The sequence below is a fragment of the Dysidea avara genome, chromosome 8 (genome assembly GCF_963678975.1).
Source record: "Dysidea avara chromosome 8, odDysAvar1.4, whole genome shotgun sequence".
Classification (NCBI taxonomy): domain Eukaryota; kingdom Metazoa; phylum Porifera; class Demospongiae; order Dictyoceratida; family Dysideidae; genus Dysidea; species Dysidea avara.
In genome coordinates, this window is record NC_089279.1 from 21139519 (window position 1) to 21165767 (window position 26249).

General features: G+C 38.4%; 2 protein-coding genes across 3 annotated transcripts in view; one reads left to right on the forward strand and one right to left on the reverse strand.

Moving 5' to 3' along the window:
* Window positions 1–685: 685 nt before the first annotated feature.
* LOC136263406 (uncharacterized) lies at window positions 686–7636 on the reverse strand. Its single transcript, XM_066057920.1, has 4 exons — window positions 7296–7636; window positions 6542–7239; window positions 6059–6199; window positions 686–1766 (listed from the first exon to the last, which is right to left on the reverse strand). Exons 1-4 carry the CDS (start codon window positions 7567–7569, stop codon window positions 825–827), a joined length of 2055 nt encoding a protein of 684 aa, XP_065913992.1. The 5' UTR covers window positions 7570–7636; the 3' UTR covers window positions 686–824.
* Window positions 7637–8873: 1237 nt separating this feature from the next.
* The window catches only part of LOC136263124 (serine-protein kinase ATM-like), a 68681-nt gene continuing 51305 nt past the window's right edge, over window positions 8874–26249 (forward strand). Inside the window, exons 1-10 of one of the 2 annotated variants that reach the window (XM_066057612.1) lie at window positions 8874–9201; window positions 9260–9481; window positions 10010–10064; window positions 15881–16048; window positions 17840–18005; window positions 18108–18276; window positions 18341–18445; window positions 18709–18773; window positions 18821–18872; window positions 19385–19424. In XM_066057612.1, coding sequence (XP_065913684.1) covers window positions 9121–9201; window positions 9260–9481; window positions 10010–10064; window positions 15881–16048; window positions 17840–18005; window positions 18108–18276; window positions 18341–18445; window positions 18709–18773; window positions 18821–18872; window positions 19385–19424 — 1123 coding nt within the window. In that variant the 5' untranslated portion in view covers window positions 8874–9120. The remainder of the gene's footprint in view (window positions 9202–9259; window positions 9482–10009; window positions 10065–15880; window positions 16049–17839; window positions 18006–18107; window positions 18277–18340; window positions 18446–18708; window positions 18774–18820; window positions 18873–19384; window positions 19425–26249) is intronic. The other variant, XM_066057613.1, reaches the window with a different exon arrangement.

Below are 26249 nucleotides of genomic sequence, written 5' to 3' on the forward strand. Positions count from 1 at the left end.
TTCACTATAGTACAAGCAAACACAAATAGTTAGTATAACGCAATATAGCTATGTATAAACTAGTATAACGTGAAATGAACTGCTGGGTATCAATATTGTATCGCTATTCAATTTTGAACACTATTCAATATTAATGAAGGATAAGTTTACAATAGTGGTCAGAAGTAATTTTGTAATAGCAAGTAACAAATGGATATTTTGCTACACTGGTGGTACCATTCACCCATTGTGCCATCTGACTTCGTTTCCATAGTTCTGCTTTGTGATGCTGGTAATGTGACATACTTTAGCATGCACTATTGATTCTGAACTTTATATTACACAGCATGCAGCCATGGATGGATTTCGCTGTTTATAGAGTTACATGCTCCCTTGTACATAGGTGGTACAACAGTAAATGTTTTCAAGAAAACACTTTAGCTGGATTTTTACATATTTGCCTATACCATAGATATCACTATTTTATGATCAGATGCAACTTATTTAAATACAATATCTAGACCCCCTTTAATGAATATTGCATGTAATTTTATTCATAATCTTACAATCACCAGCTAGTTCATCTTTAGCTGTAGTAGTGGCAGCTATAGAAGCATGTACAATGAACTAGTAGACACCACATTAAAGATAATTCTCTTGACCTTTTATGTGAAGCATTGGAGCATGTATAATCCTTCAAACTACACACAGATAAGATAATTTGGATACTATAAAATACACAGTAAGATAACTATTATAAAACTTTAACAAATAAAGACCATTTATGGTATATAAAAATGTAGTTCTATAAATTTCATAACCAGATTGAACTTCACATGCAATGGTTATTGTGGCTTACATGAGCCGATCCAAAGAGTATTAGTAAATTGTCCATCCTCATCAACACCTCCGATTACAATGAATGTATCAGCCATACTAACTACGACTGGAGCATCTCTCGGTGAAGGAATTTGCTCTACAGCTTCCCAGCTATGATTCGCTTTGTTGAGCACATAAATGTCACTAGTGTGTTCATTGCGGTCTCCTATCTTTTTCCTCCCTCCAATAACCAACAGCTTTTTGCCTTGTATACTGACTGGAGTTGATCGGTTCCAAGGAGTAGAAAGGTGAGATTCCCACTTTAATTTGTTATTTCTTAGAGTGTCTAGTGAAGCAGAGAGCACTTTCGGTGATGACCTACTACCCTGACTTGCTCCTCCTAACATATACACAGTATCATCTGCTACTGCTGCCTGGAGTGAACAGTGAGGTGATGGTAGGTTACCTGTTGCATACCACTGTCCTGTAATACTGTCAAACACTTCTGTGGAGGCTAATGGCTGGTAATTACTATCTTTGCCACCAACTACCAATAAACGTTTCTGGTGACCAACTGCTGTGGCAAGACATCGAGAGGTAATCATCTTGGAATAGTCAATTAGTTGGTTACTGCTGTTTAGCAAGAACACTCTGTTAGTAATGTTGCTACTTCTGTCCTCTCCCCCAGCTAAGATTAACTGGCTATTTAGGATGGTCATAGCAAACCAGTGATAAGGTACATTGATAGGAGAAGGGCTCCAATAGTTTTCAGTTGGGTGATATACATCAATCCTATGGGATGGCTTCGATCCAGGCTCATTGCCTCCTCCAATATAAATCTTTCCTTTGTATAATACAGTGTTGTGGTACCCGATACGTACTGGTGCAGAAGCCCCCTGTTCCCACTTGATGGTAACTGGACCACTGAACAGATCTGGTTTAAGTGAACGTTTGAAGGCCAGCTGTTCCTACAAATATATAATTCAGAACTCTACAATTATATACCAAATTACAAGGCAAAAACATTGAAACGAGAAATTTGCAATAGGCAAGGAGATATAGTCAAGCCATATAATGTTGCAGTGAGGTGGTGGTGCCCCTGACTACCGTATACGTACAAATTTTTGAGGGACATAATTTTTGTGGATTTCGCAGTTGCTTCACTTTCTATGAAATTTTCATCCTTGAAAATTAACGGGTATTAAGGTTAGCTCTATGCTTTCTAATAGATAACTTCAGTGAAAAACGACTGATCCTTGAAACTAAAACTGCAAAAATCCTGAAATTTGTCAATCAGCGAAAATTACGTACCTCGAAAATTTGTACATATGTGGTACTTTTCAACTAGTTACTTTATTAAATAAATAATTGAGAATCTGGACACTAGTTAATAGAGGTGTAACATCAATAACTGATCAAGTTGAAAGTGAATGAAAGGACTGTAATCAAAGCAAGCAAAACAAGAACTAGCAACGTGTTCTGTTTGATAATAGCCAGGTTTAAAATAATAGTATTGTACCTTTGTAGTTCAGAAAATTTTATCCTTATGTTTTAGGAGAACTTAACAGTACTCCTGTGGAAATCAATAAGTTAAGTTTCCAGTGTAACGTCACATGTAAGATACTCAATTGTTTCATGGTGACAGCTTGATATTGCCTTGAGTAAATTTTCAGAACTGTTCATTAGACAAAAGTTTTTTTGAATGGTCTGTTGTCCTCATAATTGCAAATGCTCACAGGCAAGGTTTACTCAATCTCCCTAAGCCAGTCAACAATCACTCAACCTTAGCAAGTCATCCAATACTGCTCCAGCATATATAATTTCCAGCATACAGTGGAACCTCAGTTATCCGGACCCCATTTATCCGGATATTCAGCAATTTTGAAAGAGTGCAGAGAGCACACAAGGGGGAGGGGGTAAATTCACCTATACGCTTTTTGAAAATGTTGATCTTGGTAGCACAATGAATAATTCATAATAATTTAGTACTAGTACACACTACTTGTCTATACGATATCCAAAACAATCCTTCAGACTTCAGCTGCAACCCAACTTCCACCACAGTGTCAACATTTTAACCAAACACTACACAAGGTTCCAAGTAAATAACATTCTTTAAGTACCTACACTGTGACAAATCACAGGATGAAGTAGAGAGATGCATCAAGGAAAAGCCACAAACAAATTAATCCTGGTTATTCAGATGCTGTACATTTTAATATAATACTACAAGTATAAGGAAAAATTAAGAATTTTCAATTCGATTAGGGATCATAGAAATAATAAGTAGGGAAACAAGGGAGGCCGCCTACTCCTGCTGGACATTTAATCCCTAATCGAAGTTGGAATTATTAATTTTTGTTTATACTTGTCTGCTTACCTTTTTGCAGCATTATATTATAACTGTGAACCCACACATACCAGAAAGATTGATACCAGGCTTATTGTTTTCATCTGAATGCACATCCCAACTATCAATTACTGAAATAGCGAAGTGGCCATTACATTTCGTTTTCAGCTATGTTCAGCCCATTACACAGCATTACAAATGAAGAACACTAGGAGATGGACCTCTGCAATCAATCCAGTCACAACGGAAAGCTTGGATAATTCCACTTAAACTTATGGAAGCCATCATGTGGCACTACTGTGAATCAACACCTTGCGCTGTCCGCAAAGATAAATGGGACACAAAGGAGGATACAGGTAAGTCCACGAAGCATGCACTGTACGTACTGCAGTATGCCAAAAGGCACATGTTGGGCTAAGTGACATCGAACAGTGTAAAAATCAAACTGTATCCTTAGCTGTTATCAAGTTATGCTTGTCTGAAGGCAGGCAGGCAGTCAGTCAGTCAGGCAGTCAGTCAGGCAGTCAGTCGGTCAACTTGTTGGAAACATTTCAGGTTGCACTGAAGGCACTTTTGGTATACCTGACCAATACTGTCAAGGTGCCATGAAGGTATTGTGAGGCTGGTTTTAGGGTGATATTTTAGGTCAGGAAAGCCCAAACCATTTAATATACAGTACTATCGTACTGCATGATACTTTTGAGTAGAGGTAAGTACGTACAAGTAAAAATAGTACTCTATGTACGCTTGTGAAAATGCTGAAAATTATGGATGATCCAAGCTACTGCTAGTTTTAGTCACATATATACAAGCACTTATGCAACATGTATTTCATTAAATACAGCAATAAAAATGATTGAATATTGGGAATGAGCAAAGTGTTTAGCGCTGATAGATGCGCCATGGTTACAATTACATTGCCAGCAACAATTAAAGACATTGAAGAACTATCTGGGTCAGCATTACTGACTCCAATGTGTGACCCTGTTCAATAAAAGTAGATGTGAGCATGTACACTTTGGACACTATTGATTGGGAGTTTTTGCAAGAGCAAAAGGTAAATGTGTAGATTTAGGCTATATACTGACCAAACAGTAACACCAATAAGCTTGATTCATGAGTACTGTACTTTCATATGCATGAACTAGGCACGGTTCCAACTGGATGACTAGTGGAACCTCAGTTATCCGAACCTCTTGGGACCAGGGGTGGACTATAAGTATCAGAAGTTCATATCTCTGAAACTGTGTATAAATAACCCTAAAATAGCATAATCAAACTTTTAAAATATACCAGTATTTTCAACTAACCTAGTCATTACTCTAATAGAACAGTCATTTCTGTAGTTTAGCTAAACAAGAATCCAGATAAGTAGGGTCCAGTTAACAGAGGTTCCACTGTAATAGTACAGTATTTTCATGCTGTATCAATACTTACCAATGAGTGAAAGTAGTGAGAATTGTATATATTAGATAGTGAAAATGGTCATCTCCTCTATACTTTCGAGATGTGTATTATCCAAGCACTGAATGATCAAATACTTTAACTGAACAGTCAACACCCTAGTTTGTCAGGTTATTCGGGTCACAATTTGTCTGATTTTGACTCAGATTTTGGATTATGTGCGTTGATTATTGATGGTGATGATGATGAATGCAAGTATAAACCATTGCTGGTAAGTAAATTCCAAAGAAAAAGAAAGAAAATAACGTGTGGGAGCAGGTTTGAATTAAGTTATGTGACTGCTCTCCTGACTTGGTTTCAACCCTGATCACAGCACAATGTAGGATACAACCAATCCTTACAACTACATGCTATAATGCAAACTAAAATTAACACTAAGCACTGGATACTGCTCATGACATAATTGCAATTCCCCTTAAAGAGACATTTTCCTCTAGGATTAGAAGCACAAAATATGCCATCTCAGATAACAGTTCACCAGCAATATAGGCCCAGTGCCTGACCAGATGAACAGTGCATGTAGATTATTGCAAACACAACATCAAGTGCTTTGCAGCTCTCTGTTGCAAAGCACTTGGGAAAAAGGAAGCATAAATTTGTACATACAGTGAAAAAAGTATCACAAACGCACACATTATGGTCAAAATTAGCCACAGTTGCCTCATTATCACAAATAGCTTACTTGATGAAGGACAGGACTTCAGCAGTGGACTTTACAAGTAATACAAAAGGTAATTTGAATTATTGCATGCATCAATGGATTTGGTCTATGAGATATTTCAACCACTAAACAGAACAGCTGATTCTAAAGATTAAGAAAAAGGAGCTGCTTCTGGATATAAAAGTCGCAAAATAACAAATATATATATATAGAGGTACATAAACAATGGTTTCAGTTCAAATACTTTAATAGAGCAGTCACTCTATGCCATGGACTGTATAGAGCAGCTTCTCCATTGAAATTGCTTTGGATAATCATTCTCTAAGGCATCAGGTGCTTGATCATGCACACAACCAGTTTAGCACTTATAGCAGTTTGGTCAGCTAAAAAAGCGAGCTTCGCATACTATGCACGTCTCATTATACTGTACCTATAGTCACACCATTGGTGTCTCAATTAGTTTACAAAAATTGCTACACCTTGTGCAGCAGATGTGCAATGTGTAACAGTATAGCTGGGCTGACTACTTCACTATTGTTTTGCTGTATGCCTACCATTAAATACATTAATGTGCAGACTCCAAAAAATATTTTGTACCTGCATGCACTGAAAAGAACATGTAGCCTCATTCCATTGTGCACCATATTTTGTCCTATGTTTTAGCACAAAACTATGCAACAAGATGCTGGATAAGCCACACGACTACAAACAACACAAAAAGAAACCACAAAATGCAAAATAAATTCTACTACAATACCAAATGTGAACAAAATATAACAACTAACCTTTAGATGTTGAATTTCAAGTTGCAGTTGTGCATTCTCAGCATTAACTCTACTCAGGTGGGAATTTTCAGTCTTGAGAGACTCATTTTCTGCCTTCAGCTCATTATTAACTCTCTCTAGCTCAATTGTACGGGAAATCATCTGCATAGCAACAAAGATATGCAGTCCAGAAACAGAATTTTTTTTTGTTATTTATTTTATTTTTTTGTGATATCCACTCATCCCAAATGAGTGATAATTATCAAACAAGACTACAGTAGGATCTCAGTAATTGTACCAGGACTGGGCCTGATAACTCAAAAAACAACAACAAAAAAAGTATCTCTGTAAAATAACAAATTAAAGTCTAATATAATAATAGTTACATTCTAGTGCATGATCTGTAGTAGGAATAGCTAGTTGTTATCAAACAAGTATATTTGTATACCCATCTCATATTTCAAACAGGCATACATGGTACATTATATATGATAGATAACAAACCTCATCTTGTTGACTAGCCCACCACACAAGACGGCTCATTCCATCATGACCAGTTTTCTGACTATAAATCTGTTTTACTCTCTTAATTTCAATTGACACCTTCGCCACTGTGGGACGTCTCTTGGGATTGTCATTCAAACATGATGTTACCAATTCAGTCAGTTCTGCAGCACATCCAATCAACTTGTCCAAGTATGTTTGTCGTCTTGCCAACTCCGACACAACATCCCATTTATCAGTAAGAGTATTAAGCTGCTCTCGATCACTAGGCTCAGGCCATATCTGTGTAATAATGTTAAGAATCACTCCTCCATAAGAAAATATATCCAATGGAGTCCCATATGTTGACCCTTTAGTCACAGACGACTCTGGTGGCATGAAAGCTGGTGTTCCTGGGACTTTGGTCATTGAAATACCATCTTCAGTAGTTTCCATCACTTTAGCAACACCCAGGTCAGTAATCTTGGCTTCCAGCTGACCTCCCAGTAGTATGTTATTAGGAGAGAGGTCACGGTGTACAATTGAAGGATTCCTGCTATGGAGATACCTTAGACCGAGGCACACATCATCTAAAATGGACAGCTTCACATTTAATGGTATGGTAGTGTATTTCTCCACCAGACCCCTCAAACTTTGTTCCATCTTCTCCATTACCATAACTGGCAACCTGTGCTGGTCTGATGCTGGATAGTACACCCCTGTGGAGGCCGGATATGATATAAATAGGTCACTTTAAAGCACGTACAACTCATACCAAGAAACTGTACGACGCAAGGATGACGAAGAGTGCTCCATATTTGACACTCACTAAGAAAATCACTTTTAATCTTATGAAGTGCTTCGTCCTGTGACATCTCTAGTAGCAGTGTGTGTACTTCCTTAGCGGCACAAATTGTTCCTTCATAGTTTACCGCGAACACCCTTCCATAAGCGCCTCGACCAATTTCGTCACCAGTTGGATTTACATCATAAAGAACCAAATTATTGGCAATGCGACCAGCCCTTGGAATAACTCGAGGACTTGCCATAACCGCGACACAAGAAAGAGGGTGATTCCCCAAAGGTCACTGATATAGACGCGCTGGGCGCTTAAAACTATATAGACCTTATTCACTGAATTAATTTCATAGCGCTTACAATCCGTTGCGAAGGAGTTGTCCGCCAATATTCGCCATTTGCAGTACCAAAACCAGGGGCGGATCCAGAGTTTCGAAAGAGGGGTAGTTATAAAAACCGGAATCGAAACGGGAAACGAAACGAAACGAAACGAAATCAGCCTACACTCTAGTAGAGGACAATCACTATATTATACACAGTTACACTATAATATATGCACGCAGTACCTGTTTATGCATCAAGCAAGACTCCAGGTGGCAGATTTCTCTGCACGGTGCTTATCGATTAGAGATATTAAACGCCTGCTCCTATCCGAGGGTCTGGGGACTCTATAATAGAATAGTTCTGTGCTTGGGTAGGTGAGCCGTTGATTGTCATTTTCAAAGAAGCGTTCCATAATAGCCACAGATGAATCCCTATGGCTTCAGACTCGTCAACCCACTGCTTTTTTTTTTACCGTAAACGGTTTGTAATGATCAAGTAGTTATTCCTACTCGCTCCTCTTATAAAAGTGGTCAAGGGACAATCAACGCTCACCTACCCAAGCACAGAACTTTTCTATTATAGAGTCCCCAGACCCTCGGATAGGAGCAGGCGTTTAATATCTCTGTCTAATCGATAAGCGCCGTGCAGAGAAATCTGCCACCTGGAGTCTTGCTTGATGCATAAACAGGTACTGCGTGCATATTATAGTGTAACTGTGCATAATATTGTGATTGTCCTCCACTATACTGTAGGCTGATTTCGTTTCGTTTCGTTTCGTTTCCCATTTCGATTCCGGTTTTTATAACTATCCTCGAAAGAGGGGGGGCACCTTTCTGAAAAACAGTTGAAGACCAAAAAAACTTGCTGAAAACCAGTTGAAGACCAAAAAAAAAAAAAAAAAAAAAAAAAGGTCACAACAATAATAGCTAGTTATCCTTACCTACTATATCACGTCTGTCATGTAAAATAAAATCCTATTTGTAGCTTCATAGGTAAGCTACACTGCCTCATGAACATTGTGACTGCTTTATTAGAGTAATTGACTGCTCTATTAGAGTATATCGATCTTGTATGCAATTTCTTGAAGGGGCGGAGCATTTGCCCCAAATGCCCCATCCTGGATCCGCCACTGAAAACCATAGTAACATCACAATTCTCCGCCAAATTTGCCATTTGCAGTACCATAACTATGGTAACATGATAGCAACCGTTGTGCTCGCCCAGTTTTAGAACTCAAAATGGCGTCCGAAAGACCATCACCATGGCAAATAGGGAGCCTTTTATGGCTTCGCGTGACATCAGAGGGCGCTTACTGTTCTAAATGAATAAGGTCTATTGAAGTTTCGCGCCAATATCACGTGATTGCAGGAGTCCCAACCGAATGCCTCGTGTGTTTCTAACGAGCCGAGGTCGTGATTCTACCAGTAGTTTTGTCTTCTCAAATTTGTTGTAAGAGGTGATACACTCAGTGTGTTTCCATGGAAGGGTCACGTGAGGATATTTCGCAGCTGCTGTCATCCCTTCGCAAATTGGACTCGGACAAAGTATTGGAAAGGAAGGTATACTTATACCTTAACATTTGTTTGTAACAAAGTGGTTAGATTTAATTTTGTATAGACTGCAGTGGTGAAGTTACGCCAGCTATTACTGTCTGATGATGTTAGACATCATATTGACTATGTGTCAGACAACAAGACTTCTAGTAACCGAGCTAGTAACATCACATGGGAGAGATTGTTTAGTCAAGCAGCCACTCTGGTGTTTAGGGAAGTTGACCATCGTGTAAAGCCATCGACTTCCAGGAGAAGTTCATCACAAGGAGCATCAGTAGGAACAAAGGTACCTGTTGTGTTTTTTGTTGTGTGTACGTGTACAGAAGTCTTGTAGCCAGACCGCTTTTTCTTGTGTGGAGCGGGGGGGAAGGTACCATACTCAAGGAAATTTTGACATCAGAAAAATTTGACAAATTGGTTTAATTCGTCAAATTTAAATTCGTCAAATGTTTATAATTAGCGCCTTTAAAGTACAGGTTTAGTCTACAATTTCTTGATTTTTGTCAACATTTTATTTGTCAATTCTGTTGAAGTGTGAATTCATCAAATTTTTCTTATGTCAAAATTTCCTTATGTACGGTATGGTACACTTATGTTAAGAACTCTGTGTGTAACGTTCCACTGCAGTCAGGGTGAATGTTGCAGTTGATTGCTGCTAATTGGCGATACCAAGAGTTCATAAACCCCATACATATGTTATGAACTCTTGATAAAAGGACAGTGGTTTCCCCTTGTGACCTCCCCTACTTTCCATCCCTTTTGCAAAGTCAAATGTTTGGAAATTAACATTATTCTGTATTGTGGTTACTTACAGCCACTAGATGCAGTGGAGCTACTGAAGATGATAATCAGAGCAGCTAACAGGACCAGTAAGTAGTGCAAGTTAGCTATCCATACTATACAGATGCACTGTGATGTTTAGTTTTATAGTGACATGTACGACGTATATATGCATAGCAAAGATGGTCATTCTATTAATTGGTTTAGCCACAATAGCATATAAACCAAATTATGTACATGGTTGCGGTTAAAGATAAAATTACACTATTTGGATACATACTCCCATATTATATAGGAGACATTTTGTGTAGGGGTATGCAAAATCACTCCTATATAATATGGGAGTGGCAGCATTTATATAGCGTACCCCTACGCATCGGCGTTCTCCCATAATATATAGGAGTAATTTTGCGTACCCTATGCAAAAATTACATCTATCATACACTAAAGTACTGTATATTGGGGATCATGGAAGTTTGCACCAATTCACAATACATACCTCCAAATGCTATTCTTCACTGTAACTAATGCTGTGTGATGGGCTGAACATGAACACAAGAATATGATCTATTGACTTTTCACAAGCGGATAAAGCCACTCACCCATGCAATCAATTAATTATTTATTTGTACATTCTTTATACAAAAGTTTGTGAGATTAGCATTGAAACAAGGGTGTTTATCTACACCTGCAGAAAGTGCAGATATCATTAAGTACAGTAGTACTTAATAGTAGGGATCCATAAGGTTTGGGTTTTCCTGTCAAAAAATATATCCCAAAAACCAGCCTTAATTTTCCATCACGAAGACTTGGCACTATTGGTTGCGTAAAATGAAACTCAATCATGCCCTGAAAACAACCCAAAACGCTTCCGACAAATTGCTACGGAATGCGAATTTTCTATTGACTGCCTGCCTGCCTGCCTGCCTGCCTGCCTGCCTGCCTGCCTGCCTGCCTGCCTGCCTGCCTGCCTGCCTGCCTGCCTGCCTGCCTGCCTGCCTGCCTGCCTGCCTGCCTGCCTGCCTGCCTGCCTGCCTGCCTGCCTGCCTGCCTGCCTGCCTGCCTGCCTGCCTGCCTGCCTGCCTGCCTGCCTGCCTGCCTGCCTGCCTGCCTGCCTGCCTGACTGACTCGTTCAGACAAGTGTAGAGAAAAAGTGGCTATAGCTACGGGTCTGAGATTTTGCAGAAATACGTCGCTTTCCATGGAGATGTGCCTTTTGGCAAACCGATTGAGATAGCATGCTTGCGCTATGGTCTTGCTTTTCATCCTTCATTAAGCTTTCTTTCTTTACCACGTCTACCTTACAGGTGTTGGTTGCGTGCGAGAATTGTCGATGGCTTCCCATTGGATCGTTTTACGTAGAATGCGATTACTGATTTTCGTAATCTCGGGCCACGCCCTCTACTGATGATTCGCACAGATATTTGCTACACAAGTGTTACATAAAGGAACTAGGCAAAATTCTTTTGTAAGATTTCGAGAAAAAAAAGTATGGGCATGCACTGACTGTTTATTAAAAACATAGCTTCTAGGAAAGAGTGGGGGTGAGACCTGCCCGGTGGTTATTAATAATAATGAGTAAAAAAGATAATTTAACGGCTGTGGTATCCTGACCATATGAAAGTAGCGTAATCAGTCGCCAATTAATTGTTGGCAAGCATGAAGGTTGCACGAGTGCTCAACTGTCTCTACACTAAACTTTATGAAATTGAAATTGTAGTGAAGATGCTATAGAATAATTGAAAGACGAGAAGACCCCATAAGCTTTACTATATGGTTGGAAGAATCTAACTTAGGTAGTTTTGTTGGGGCGACACCCTTATAAAAAAGTAACTAAGGGGCAAAGGACTTAAAAAATAGTTTAAGTTAAGACAATAAAGGGGGCACCTCGAATTGGAATAATTTATTGTTGAATTAAATAGAATTTGGCAAAATTCTATTTGTATTGCATACTTGATTGCTGGACGCAATGGAGGGTCCAACTCCGGTCGTTACGCCCTTAAAAACCAGCTTAGAAACTTCTTACGCGACAAACATCTCCTTTACAGAATAACATTAGTCCATCTAACATCAAACAAGAAAACACTTACTGGCGGCCGGATATAGAATTTTTTTTTAAATTGTCAAAACTCGAAATTTCGTCTCACTCACTGACCACAGTCGCAAGCCTAGAGCCCAAACGAAGCAGCGCACGGTCACCATTTTACGCCACAACAACAAACTCACCGGTGGGATGTGCCTTTTGGGGTTCTGACGAGTGTACGCCCTGTGCGCCTTGTCTTTTCTTTTATCTTCAATCAGGCTGCTTGTCTTCTTCTTCATCCAACGAAACCATACCGAGGTGTTAATTTTCCATATCAACACTTTCTTTAAGCAGTATAGTAGACGCTACAAAATTATTTAAGGCGCTTAGACTATGCGCCCTCGACTGTACGGAGGTACCAGTACTCCACGATAGGTCACAAGGTCACGCCCATTCTTTATTCTGTATGTATTATCGATCTATTGATCGAGAGCACGATGACAACGCCCCTTTTACGCTAGCTGTATTTGTGACCACACACCTTCAAGTTGGTAGGCTGATTCGAGATACTCTAGTCTAATAATCGATCGAAACCACACCCCTTTTGGGGCAAGCACACACACACCAGGCTGACTAGGGATACTCTAATACAGCAGTCACCCTAATAAAACAGTCACATGTTTATAGCTAGTTGTATGCTTTAACTAAAAACTAAACAAACTAGTACAAGTACACGAAAAATTTTGGAATTTTCAACTAGAGTAGGGACCATAGCACATCGATAAGTACTGAAACAAGTTGGAGTAGTCCATAATATTAAATCACTGTAAAACAGTAAGAAGTGTTATATCCCTACTGTGCTCAAGATACCATAATGAAAATGCACAGTAGGGATAGAACACTTCTTATTGTTTTACAGTGATTTAATATCATGGACTACTCCAACTTGTTTCAGTACTTATTGATGTGCTATGGTCCCTACTCTAGTTGAAAAATCCAAATTTTTTCGTGTACTTGTTTGTTAACTTTTTTTTGTAAATAATTTTATTATGACTGGTGAACCCACGCATACCGCATCTGAAAAGGCACCGCGCGCCCCAGCTACAGTGTATATCAATTATTGTCTGAAAAGTGAAGTATCCATTACGTTTTGTTGTCAGCTATGTTCAATCCATTACACAGCATTTCGAATCAAGAACTGTTCGAAAAGCACCTCTACAATCCACGCATACCAAAAGAAAGAAATCGTGCCGCTCATATTAATTGTCGTCTGAAAAGTGAAGTATCCATTACGCTTCGCTGTAGGCTATGTTCAACCCGTTATACAGCAGTACGAATCAAGAACTGTTTGAAAAGCATGAAAAGCACCTCTGCAATCAAAATAGCCACAATGAAAAATACGGACTATTTCTGTTTCGAAGGGAACCCATCACGTGCTCGTGCCAAATCGACACCTTTCCCTGTCAGCAAAGATGAATGGGACACAAAGGAGGACACTGGTAAGTCCATGAAGAATGCATTGTATGTACTGCGGTATGCCAAAAGGCACCTGTCGGGCCAAAGCGACGTCGAACAGTGAAAAAATCAAGCCTGTAGCCTTAGCCGTTATCGAGTTACGCTTGTCTGAAGGCATCAGTCAGTCAGTTACTTACTCAGTCAGTCAGTTACTTACTCAGTCAGTAGAAAATTCTGTTGAATTAAAAAATTTTTTAAAATTCCGTAGTAACTTGTTGAAAGCGTTTCGGGTCGATCTGGAAGCTTGTTTGGGCGTAGTTTTACCTCAGCAATACTGCCTCATCGTTGTAAGGGAAAATTGAGGCTGGTTTTTGGGTGCTATTATTTTGTGGGCCACGCCTACTCCTTTGTGGTCCCTACTATGCAGTTACTATCGTACTGTATGATATTAAAAATTATAAATTTAAAAATGAAGTAGGATTTTAAGCTATAAAAAGTAGTGAAACAAGGAACAATGGTAGCTATTACAGCATAGCTCCGTGTTAAATCCCTACTTTGGCATGGTATAACAATTATTTTGTGTTCAATGCCACAGTAGGGATTTCCCACTGAGCTATGCTGTAATAGCTACCATTGTTCATCTTTTGTTTCACTACTTTTTATAGCTTAAAACCCTACTTCATTTTTAAATTTATATACTGGTACATAACACATCAAGTAAAGAAGACTGTGAGAACAATTAATGCAGTACTAAGTCTCACACTGAAGCCATGACACGCATGAATGGATCAGAATACAAAGGAGGACAAGCTACCATCTTGATGCAAGCATTGTGGCTGTCTGGTGCCTATGACTTCAGTTTAGTGCTACTGACAGTGTATGATCTGCCTCCAATTTTGTTGTATATGTGGGATATGCAAAATCACTCCAATGATTTAACATGGGGTATGCAAAATTACTCCCATAAATATTATAGGGATGTTTATGCGTATGCAAAATTTTGTGTAGGGTATGCAAAATTACTCCAGTACTATATAGAAGGGATTTTGCGTAGGGTGCGCAAAATCACTCCTATATAATATAGGAGTGATTTTGCGTAGGGTACGCAAAATTACTCTTATATATTATGGGAGAATGCCGATGCATAGGGGTACGCTATATAAATGCTGCTACTCCCATATTATATATGAGTGATTTTGCGTACCCCTACGCAAAATCACTCCTATATAATATGGGAGTGCGTATCCAAATAGTGTAATTTTGTACATATCCCATGTTTGCATGATTAAATTGCCTGTTTAGCTAGAAAGGAATAGTATTAACTACATGGGTGTCTGGTTTTTAGAAGTAGCACATCACAATAGTTTCGGTACTACTTTGCACGCACACACACAACATATACACTGTACATACACACTTCTGCTTGTCTGACATCTCTCTTGAGATGATCATCTCCATCCCAACCCTTCATAGAAGGTACACGTCCATATATCCAGATAACCTCTTAAACAAGCTGTTGACTTTAGGCTAGGAGAGAGAACTCACCTAGCAAGAGGATACTGAGGAATCTGTTTTACAAGTTATTGAAATTTAGGCCAGGTGAGAGGACCCCCAGAAGGGTGGATAAGCCATAGACAATTGTAGGGACTTGAATCAGACACTTGGTCCACCTCGTGCAAAGCTTGGTGTATGCATAATCATGTAAAGCCTCTTATTGGCTTGCAAGGTCAATGGCCTCTCCCTGCCTACATTACATGTACACACACACACACACACAGTTTCTTTTTTTTTTACTCATATATTTTATTTCATTTATATTCGGTGCTTTAGCACACTCAAAACTTTTATGTTCAGGCATGGTGTACTACAGCAAAGTGTTAAGTTGGTATTGGAATTGTAGCCAGTGTATCGGTGATCGGAATACTGGCAAATTTCCATATCAATGTGCCCCTAATTATTTAAACTGTTGTACAAGCATATATGCAGGAGCCCATATTTATTGACTAGCGTATTTAAAAATTAATTTAAAACTGAAGTAGCGACGTAAGCAATGAAAACTAGTGAAACAAGATATATGAATGATGGTATTACAACATAACCCCGTTGGAAAATCCCTACATCAACATGTCATGACAGTTATTTTGTTCATTGCCAAAGTAAGAATTTTCCTACAAGGCTATATTGTAATACCATCATTCATATTATCTTTTCTTATCACTTGGCTTCCTACTTCATTGTATTTGTAAATACACAAAATTTGTTTAGTTTCTTATAGCATGTAGTTACGTATGATATACACATGTGACTGTTCTATTAGAGTATTGAAAATGGCTGTGATATTATAGGCTGACAGGTTTATTAGGGTATCTTGAATGGACCTCAGACGATTGGCCTACAAAACATGCTCATTGTGTTTTCTGTCTATAGGTATCCAGCGACTGAAGCCAGACCAGCTGGCTGGTCATTTACTAAAAGTACTGAGTAAAGAAGACCAGCCCCTAATACTGCAACTATTGTGTACTGAGTATAGTAACTTATTGATGAAGGATGTGTTGATGAGGTCTAGTGTGTGTCTGTCTGCCTCCACGTGGCATGGTAAGTAGTGGTGTTTGTCATTTATTTATGTCTGTTACATAGACCCTATCCCATCTCTTATTTACTACTTTTTATTACCAAGGATCTCTACTTCATTTTAAAACTAGTTTATTTGCATGGTTTTTTGTTATAGTATACAGCCATACTAGAGTGACTGTTCTACTAAGGTGACTGTGCTGTATTAGAGTATCTCAAGTCAGCCTTTCACATACCAGGGGTGTGTGTCACTATATCATATTTTCACTGTGCTATAAATACAGCTAGACCAACAATAAAGGGGTGTGGTCATTACGTAAATAGATTGGTAAGAGGTTTGGTATCCACACTTAATCTTTCTGAATCAACCGCAAGATCCTTGGTTTTGAACCTATCATGAAGCTACAAGTATCTACCGGGTGTCCAGTACCTCTTACAGTAGCACAAAAAGAGCTTTAAATAATTTTGTGGCATCTCAAGAGGATAATAATAAATGTAAATATCCTGCTCAAGAAAAGTGTTGAGTAATGCCTGGATAAGGTTTCATTGCGAAGAAGACAACAACCAGCTTGATTGAAGGTAAACTAGGTGCAGATGGCATACATTTGTTGGAATCCCAAAAGGCACATGTCACTGGTGAGTTTGTTATTGTGGCATGAAATGGTGGCCGTGCATTGCTTTGCTTAGCTTCCAGCCTTGTGACTGTATGTGGCACGCATCTCTTTTGGCGTGATCCCTACTTAAACAGTATTACTGTACTGATACTAACCATTCTAATTGGACAGTTACTACTGCCGTTCACTGATAGACTAAAACATTTTTTATACTTTTTAGATATACTAGCTAGTTTCTTTTTTTTGTTGTTATTGATATCCACTTACCATATTTACTCAATTTGTGCCGAAGGTCTTTATCCTTGTTTCTGAAAATAATTTTAATTGTACCTCACCCTTTAATAGTACCGCACTATACTTTTGTAATTACAGTGCTCTCAGAGGAGGTTGGACACACTTTAAGCGCCACTAAAACAAATTACACAAAATCCCTTTTGTAGAGGAGGTTAATACTGTACATCGTTATCTCAGAATAACTCACTGAGTCATTTCATATTTTGTTAATAGAATACATACGTAAAGGCTGGTGAAGTAGTGTACACCAAAACGCAACTTATTAATTTCACTCAGAATTCAAGCACTGATTACAAAACAAAGTATACATTGCCTTGGAGCTTACACAAAGGACGATCTGAACATGTAACGATCCCCAGTGATCCCCACCGTTTTTCAGTTTTGTATTGCGACCATTGACAATCACGTGAAATACCAAATCAAAGATAGCAATTAAACTACAGCTCACGTGAACACGTCCAACCTCCTCTGCAGTGCTCTCATATCTTTAGTACTAATCTCCATCTTGATTTAAGAAAGGTATTGTCCTGGTAAAGCTAAAATGGCTGTCACATAATCGAAATTCTGGATATTAGTTAGTAAATTGACCACATAGCACAAGGCATGACATGGTTGTGCTACAAGGACTTGAGTGAAAGAAAGGTCCTGTATAGAAGAATTACTGTACAGTAAGTATTGATGTATGTGTGTGGTATTTAATGCTGTATTTTGCTATATTCAATGTTAAATATGCTAAGGCTGTAAAGTACCTTTTCCCGCTTAAGATATTTCTATGGTGGTTTTAGAGGCAGTATTTTGGCAGGTGCTGCTTATTGTTGGGGGGATATTATAATGTATATTGTGTTTGTTTACCTATACTCTTTGTATTTCCCTTGCATTTTGCTGTCAACTTTTCACCATCTCACAGGTTTAATGAAGGCATACTCATCATTGATATTGATGGCACAACCAAGTTATGATTTATCATTGCTATTCAAGGTGTACGGACTGTTGTTAAAGAAAGCTTCTGTTCAGTGTAACCTTGACTGGAATGCTATATATAAATTCTTCATGACAATGGCAGACCATTTAAAGTTAGTCATTGTACATAAGTAAAGTGATAGTATTAAATTTGAATTTTATGCACTCTAATAGAACATTCAACTATTCTAATAGAGCAATCTTTTTTTTCCCAGTAGGGATGGAGTAGGCATGAAGCATTTGGATCAGTTATTGTCAGCATTCAACATTTTCTCTATTGTGTCAGCTGCAAACTGTCGTTCAAGGCTGTGTTTGCTAGGGGAGGCTATGTTAACTACACTAATACAACTACTTGGTAACAAGACACAACCTAGCAAAGTGAAGGTTTGTGAAAAGTGTGTCCATAAATCAGAAATTATGTATAACTTTTTCTGTCTGTACCTGACAGGACCAAGTCATTCATTGTCTACATATTCAGATGGTATATCATCATCCACTAGGAGCTAATAGTGAGGATAATGGAGCTTGTGCCAATGACTGGGTGTTATGGAAGGTAAAGAAAACAAGAAGGCTGCATGTGTATGCTCTCATGTAGATTGATAAAGCTCAACCAATTCAAGCATTTTCCTCATGCTTCCCAGGATACCTTCTTTTGCATACATGTACAGGTCTTCCCTAGCTAAGAGACAGGCTATTTCAGATGATTAAAATATATAGCATATGCCCTTCCGTAGTGGTGACAGTCCTCTACCTTAAGACATGTACGAATACCTGTATGGATACTAGCATTTAGTTATATCATTACTATTTTCACAGGAGAGTGTTCGTCGACTATATGATGTAATAGTGGGTGACCTGGAGGAAGGAACTAATAGGATCAGGTGAACTCTAGTTAGTCATGATGGTGTGTTATTAGCTTACTGTTTAGTAAATCAGTGAAACCAGAATATGTTGCCTTGGCTGTAGAAGTGTTTTATCAGGTATGTACAGTATTGCTATATGTTTTTCAATTGTTGATGTATGTGTAGTATGCGTGTATGTTTAGTATAGTATGTTCACGTTGAGCTGGATCCTGAAAAACAGCTAAAAATTAAATGTGGATTTTTTCTCAACAGAGTTAACATTTCAGCCAACCAGATGATTATTGGTAATAGCAAAGGTGTCAACAACAGACACGTACGGTTTGGCTCCATTACAAGTTCGGGAAAGGGCTGAAATGGACACTGTACTTATATGGCTTCCCCATAGGAAATGTATTGTGAAAATTTTGATTGGCCGTAGATATTATGTCAAACATTTGAACAGAAAGATTTTGAAATATTTTTAGCGGGTCAAGCAGTACTACAAATGAGCCAAATTTCAAGATCGTGTGTAATTGCATCCATGAGTTATTAAATGTTTTTGAGGATTCAGCTCAACGTGAACATACTATAGTAGTGGTATAATATTCATAGTTGTTAATGCTTCAATAGTACATTTACTGTTTTCTCAGGTATTCAATGAAGATGATTATTGTGGAGAGCCACCAAAGGGTATGAAATATTAGATATGGATGCTGTAATATTTGTAAACCAACAATAAACTTCCTATACTCACTCTAAATCACTCACATACATTTTATACAGTAGGAGGGATTTAGCGTATCCCATGCTAAATTACTTCTGAGGGATTTAGCATACCCCACACTACAGGTACTATGAGAGAAATTGAGATATTCATTCAATGATTAAATTGCAAAACTCAATACTCCTTACATAGTCAATTTCCCTACACAATTAGTTTTGTATACCCTCCTTCTCTGTAAATATATAGGACTGATTTTACTTTTTTGTTATATTTTGTACTGTCACAATTCTCTGTCTGTTCTATTCTATGAATTGTATTTCGCTGTCTTTGTTGAACATTCATAATGTAATAAATATAGCTAAATGATATGTTTTAGTACTGTTACGATAAAGAACTAAGTACAAATGGAGCAATGTTAAAGAAACCGGTAAGTACAAATGGTGAAGCAGCATTAAGGAACTAAGTGCAAATAAAACAAGTCCACAAAGTTTCCTTTTACTAATACATTAGCTGGGATCTTCAGACAGTCAACTACCCGTAGCATTCACTGCGTTGCTTCATTTTATCCTTTTGCTTATATCTCTTTGCAGAGTGACAGTTCCTTTTATCATCATCATTATTTGGCAAAGAACAAACTTTATTATCCTCCGGAAATAGTGTTAATTTCCCTTCTTCAAAACACTGTAGTAGGTGCCACATTCCTTCTTGCTTCCAGCGAAGCACTAATGGGATTCTGTCCATTACACAAAGCTGTGGCAACAGTAAGAGAAAATACTCCGTAGGCATCACATCCTCTTTGCTCCTGTATTTTAATACTCTTCATTGTAATGGTATTACCTTCATAGCAAGTAATATCAATAATTAGGTCTCCACATCTTGTGGTATGGAGGAGTTGCTGTCAAATAGGTATATGGTTACAATTCCAGTGGTTTGATCTAATGTATACGATTTGAACACCACCAGCAGGTAGTACCACAGAACTCTTCTTGTATGATACTGCTAATGTAGATCGTAACCTACCAGCATTTGAAAATTGATGTCTCAGTAATTTCTGGCCTGCAATAATTATCTCATCATCCAGCCAGTTGCAAAATGTTTTTGTACTCAATCTGTAAGCGAAGAGAAAGTATCCACATTGTTGGGCTTGTGTTATCATCACCTATATGTGCATACAGTATTCAGGATCATCATCATCATTGTCACATGTAACAATGGCTGCTGTAGTAGCACTCTTCTTCCTTTTCTTGCTTGGGTCTATTGGTGAGACATACATACACATGATGCAATGAAGGCATATTGCTTATAATTAGCATACTTAATTGGAAATCCTTGTTCTTGTCTGGTGGACCGTTGTTCCTTTTCCGCTTTGATCGTTTTGATTGTGACTTCTGAACAGCTATATTCTTAATGCGGATAGCATCATTTCTATCCTCATAACTAGTGGGCAGTCCTTCAAGTCTTGCCATGTGTTCCAGGGCAGCTGCCATATCTATTTTGTATGTAGTCAGCATGAAAAATTTCAGGCTGTGGTATCTTTGATAATCGATTATGAGATTCAACTGCAATGGTAGAGTCTGGCTAAGCTTTTGAATTGTTCATCAGTCATTGTAAAAAAAGTGTGCACTAAGCATAGCTGTGAAACAGTACTATGGAATAAGTTGTTTTGAGTTGTTTGTACATACATAAGTGTCGCTTTTGCATCCACCAATCAAACCATGTTGTTGCCTTCTTCCATTTCCTGGTGTTCACAGTACTGGTAGTACATTTTAACAAATTAGCTTCACTAATAAGCTATTCTCCTCTTAGTATATCAAATGTCATTTCTTCATCAGCTGATTGGCTTGAATGTTTCTTTGCTTTCCTTACTTGCTTCTTTGCAACATGTTGCACTGATCGAATCTATTTGTACACTGTAGTAAAATAGTGTTGTACATGTACAGTATGCTAAACTACACATATGTACCTGACATCTCTTAAGCATGTCATTAGCCACTAACTTTCTCACTGCTTTCTCCAGTCCGTTTGCTTGTTGCTCCGACCAGTCAGCAATGATACCAGTTATAGATTCACCAACCTTAAAAATGTTGGGTGATCTTAGGCAACTTGTTCAAATAGTGCTCTAAAACATTGAGCATAAGAATCTGTATCAATGAGGTTCATATGTACTCGTCTAACGACCATCCTTACATATAAAAGTGATATGAAATTCACTCCGTGGTTATGGTTTAACGTACACCTCATGGTCAGGTAGTTGAAAGCTATCATGTTGAATCGGTATGGTAGTTCATAATAGCTTTTGTAAGTTACTTACATACACTTCAATGCAGTCAAAAACACTGAAAACTTCTGACATCAATGGACTCATCACTATGTTTCCCCAATTCTGTACTTCTGTATGGATGGCCAAGGTGACCATCAGTCGAACTAGCTATACCTGGCATGTACTGCATTCCATTTCCTGTCCAAACATAAATGCATTTGTAGCCTGTGAGCCACCTTCTGTTGTCATGTCCATCTAAAGGCCAAATATTAAAAAAAACTTTGGATTTCTGTACATTCTTGTCTCCTGAACCTCAAATCCACTGAGCTATCTACAGTGTATATATATGCAGCAAGAAAATATGAATGTATTAACATGTTAGAGCTTTTTGCATACCTTTTGCCAGAATCTGGCAAATCATGCACAGTAGCTTTGACCTCACAAGAATAGTCACCAGTTGTACTAGACAGTTCACAGACATCACAACAAGGATATGACTGTTCATTCTGTATGGGTTCTTCTCTAGTAACATGGCATGTCTGCACTTCATGTGGAGGTGTGCAATTAAAGTTCATAAAATAGTACCTCCAGGAGTGTGAGAATGACAATGACAGCAACACAGCAGAGTTTGTCTTAGACTCTTAGTCCAGAAAAATGCATGCTGCAAATCATTTTCTTGATAAAAAAAAAGAATCCTTTGAGGTATATACTTTGTCCAATTGTTACAAAAACATACCCTGTGCTCGTCGACCATCTCTTCCAGCTCTGCCAAACTCTTGGACCATAGACTCCAAGGTTGGTGGACATCCGATTCTAATCATAGTTTCCACATCTGGTTGGTCAATGCCCATGCCAAATGTAGTCGTGCAAACATTTGGCAGTCGTGCAAACCATAGTAAATTTTTGCAAGATTGTCTCAAGGATCGTCTGAGCTTGATCTGGTTAAACAGCTGGCTCTTCCATCATCGTACAACCCTGTATCCTTAAAGGTCCTGTCACCTTGCATTCGGGTAGAGAACAAGACAAAAAGTGAATGAAATCCTTCTTTATGAGCATATTCTTTGTCATAATGTTCCAGTTTTTAAATGTTACAATTCTGTTCTTTCCAATCATCCCAAAAGTTGCAAGATTCTGCCACCTCAATGTAGTTTTTAACTACTCGTTGCTGGTTGGAACTGAACCTCGGTGTTTAGCAAGTTGTGAGGCCACCCACCACTACTAGCTTTTTCAACCATGAATGACCCATGAAAATATGACAATATTTTTCACGGTATATTCATATGTTGCACCCCTTGAAATTTGAAGATTTCATGGGCTATGAAAAACCCATTACACATGAAAGGGATGAAATATTATAATGAAATTGTTGTGAAAGTGAAATCAAAGCCATGAAAAATGCATGAAAATCATGAAAACAGAGTTACTGTATTAAGCTATGAAACACCCATGAAAGTCCATAGCAATGTGAATAGCATGGTATAGACATGAAATTCCACCATGAAAACCATGTGAAAAACCATATTAATGGTATGAAAACGTATTGCAATACGTGTGCTAAACACCAATGAAATATGTATGCTAGTGTCAGGAAATACTTATGAAACCAATGCAAGAAAATGGACTGCAGGTGCACAGTATGTACCAGCCGGTGAGTGCATGCTGCTCGTTGCTATTCCACTTCTGAATCAGATCTAGCTACTTGACAAACCACTGATGGACTGCAATATGCCATAAAAAATGGTTCCACTTCAGATAGACTGTACGTCATCCACAATATCTTTGAGACTTTACTACAATAAGAATTGTAATGACAATTATACTCTTAAATTAATGATACCTGCATATATGGAGTTCATCAGTTTGATTTCATTACTTTGCTGTTTATGTTGGTTGCACAACTGCAAGCATACCTGTGACACCTGCACATGTTAATAACGATATACACTGTAAGACATTGCATGACATGCACTAAAACCTCATCATGATATCTCTGGATTTAAATGTGTTCTTATTATCTCCTTGCAGGTATAAGCAGCCTAATAATGCTGTCGAGTCTGCAGCAAGAAAGAAGCACAGTAATACTGTATGCTGCTGTATGGCTAGAAATTCTTGAAGAAGCAAAACCTTTTAGGCTTTTTTTGTATAAAATAACCAAAAATTTGAAGGGATGCACAAGTTGTCAGGTTCAGTACACAAAGTGGCAGATAGCAACAAGCAGTAGGAATAATAAAAATGTGAATTTGTACTGACTCGATGGCACAACATTAACTGACACTTTGCAAAATCAATGTTGATGAGGCTAGACAATATACAAGAAAAACCAGATCTAGAAAATGATAAACACCGCTATAGTTTTGTACCATCAAAAGAAGCTGACATCCTGCCAGCTTAAATCTTCATGAACACTGCGTGACTAACTCATGGATAATGGCAATGACTACAATAGACTCCACACTAATACTTCTGCAGCTGCAGCATTAATTTGATGGTCCATTTAGCTATTGAGTAGGATTTACAACTTCTTCAGGTCAAGCAAGCTTCAGGTTGAGCCATATAAGCCGGTTTGACACTCTCTCTGTTACAGTTGTCCACAGTTGCACTGTTTCCCCTTCATTTCACGAGGCCGGGAACACTTACAAGTAGTAAAACTTAGCTGTACCTATGGTGAACCAAATCTGCGACATGAATCATATGACATGGCTGGCAACTGACGACATTAGCTACCTGAGGAACCAGTCTAGTAGAGCAACGGCAGCAAATTAACACTTCGGTATCATTGTAACAGCTCGAGAAACACGTGGAAATCTGATGCGCTCTACTTACACCTGGCTACTCCCATTGTTAAAGAAATCATTTCTATGGTAATTCTGTTCGATCTAAATAATGCGCAAGTTAAGGAAAGTTTTGTTTAGCTGATAGCCAGTTGTTTTCAGGGTTGAAATCAATGCTTAAGTGCAGACATCACTGATATTAAGTCCTAGGTGCATTGTCTGGCCCTAGAGTGAGTCAGCCATTACTTGCTGGTACACTGTACATCTCGAATCCGGGCTCATAGCTAGGGGGTGGGGTAAAACCAGGATGGGGACGGGGAAAATAAGGGTAAAACAGGGACGGGGACGGCCAACAGGAGTAAAACCGGGACGGGGACAACCAAGGGTATAGGGACCACAGACGGAAGGGATCATCTAGTCCACTGTGTACTACTGTAGCTATACTCCTGCACTCTGCTGGACACAGTAAGCTAGTCTCCTGTATGTCCATCTCGTAAATTGCACATGCAGCGTTTCCATTTTCTGTCAAGGGTGTAGTCTTGGTTCAAGTCTACCGTACCAGTACGCGGGCCGGCTGGCTCACTGAAGTGCCAGCCTACATTATAAAATTAGTTTTCTTCATAGAGAGTATAGTAAAACCTGGGTTTATGGTTTCTTCCAGACTGTGCCCTCTCTAGGGGCCTATAATATGAATATAGTAATTAACATTGAGCATTATATCCATGCATGGTGTTCATGTGTGTGTATGGCTTGCTATACTGTACATACGTAGCTACATCATACATATGCATTCTCACTCCTCAGTGGACCTTGCTTGATCTGTAGTGAAATCAAAACTTCAATGAGAACAAACACTGTACTGCATATATAGCAATATTTAAATATAAATTGCACATTAACAATTATATCCCTTTTATTATAGGAATTTCATGGATGTCTTATTAGTATTTTGGGTAATTCATGGCTAAATCATTTGGTTTTGTGTAAAAAGTAGCCAGACGTTTCATAAGAATTTCATTGGTAATACATTTCGTACATTGTAATTTCATAGCCAATTCATTGGCAAGGCTTTGACACGTTCAAGAAATCATGAGAATTCATGGGTACCTATTTAACATTTTATATTATCATAGGTGATTCATGGCAATGATGGGTAACAATTTGGCATGCAGAAAGTGCTAAAACTTTCATGGGAATTTCATTGGTATCATATTATCACATTGTACAATTTCATAGCTTATTCATTGGTAAAGGTTTTGGCATAGAGAACAGTTACATTAATTTACATGATTATGATGTAAAATTCATTGCATTTAGATGTACCAATGAAAATCCCATAGAGCTTAAATATTTTCATGGGCTTTTCAAGTATTTCATGGGCTTTTCATGGATTTATCGTTATTGAAAAAGCTAGTAGTGCACTGAGGCTCAACAGTAGCTCCCTATTTTTCATCACTATTTAGCATGCACTTTTTGTCAGACACAACTATTACAATAATAATTTGCAAAGTTCACAAGCAACATGAAGTTACATAGTTTGCAGTTGAGCCCCTTCACACACTGCTTCATTTTCTTCTGGCGTCTTAAGCTGTGGATGGTGTTCCAAGTAGAAAGCAACTTGCAGCCTTGATCTCTTAAACTGCATTATATGTCTACTCCTGTTTCGCTTTAATGTTTTACTGTCATACACTGGAAGCTACTTCTCTTCCATGCAGCTTTGCTATCGTGTTGGTGTAACTCTCCTGTGTGAGGACTGGACT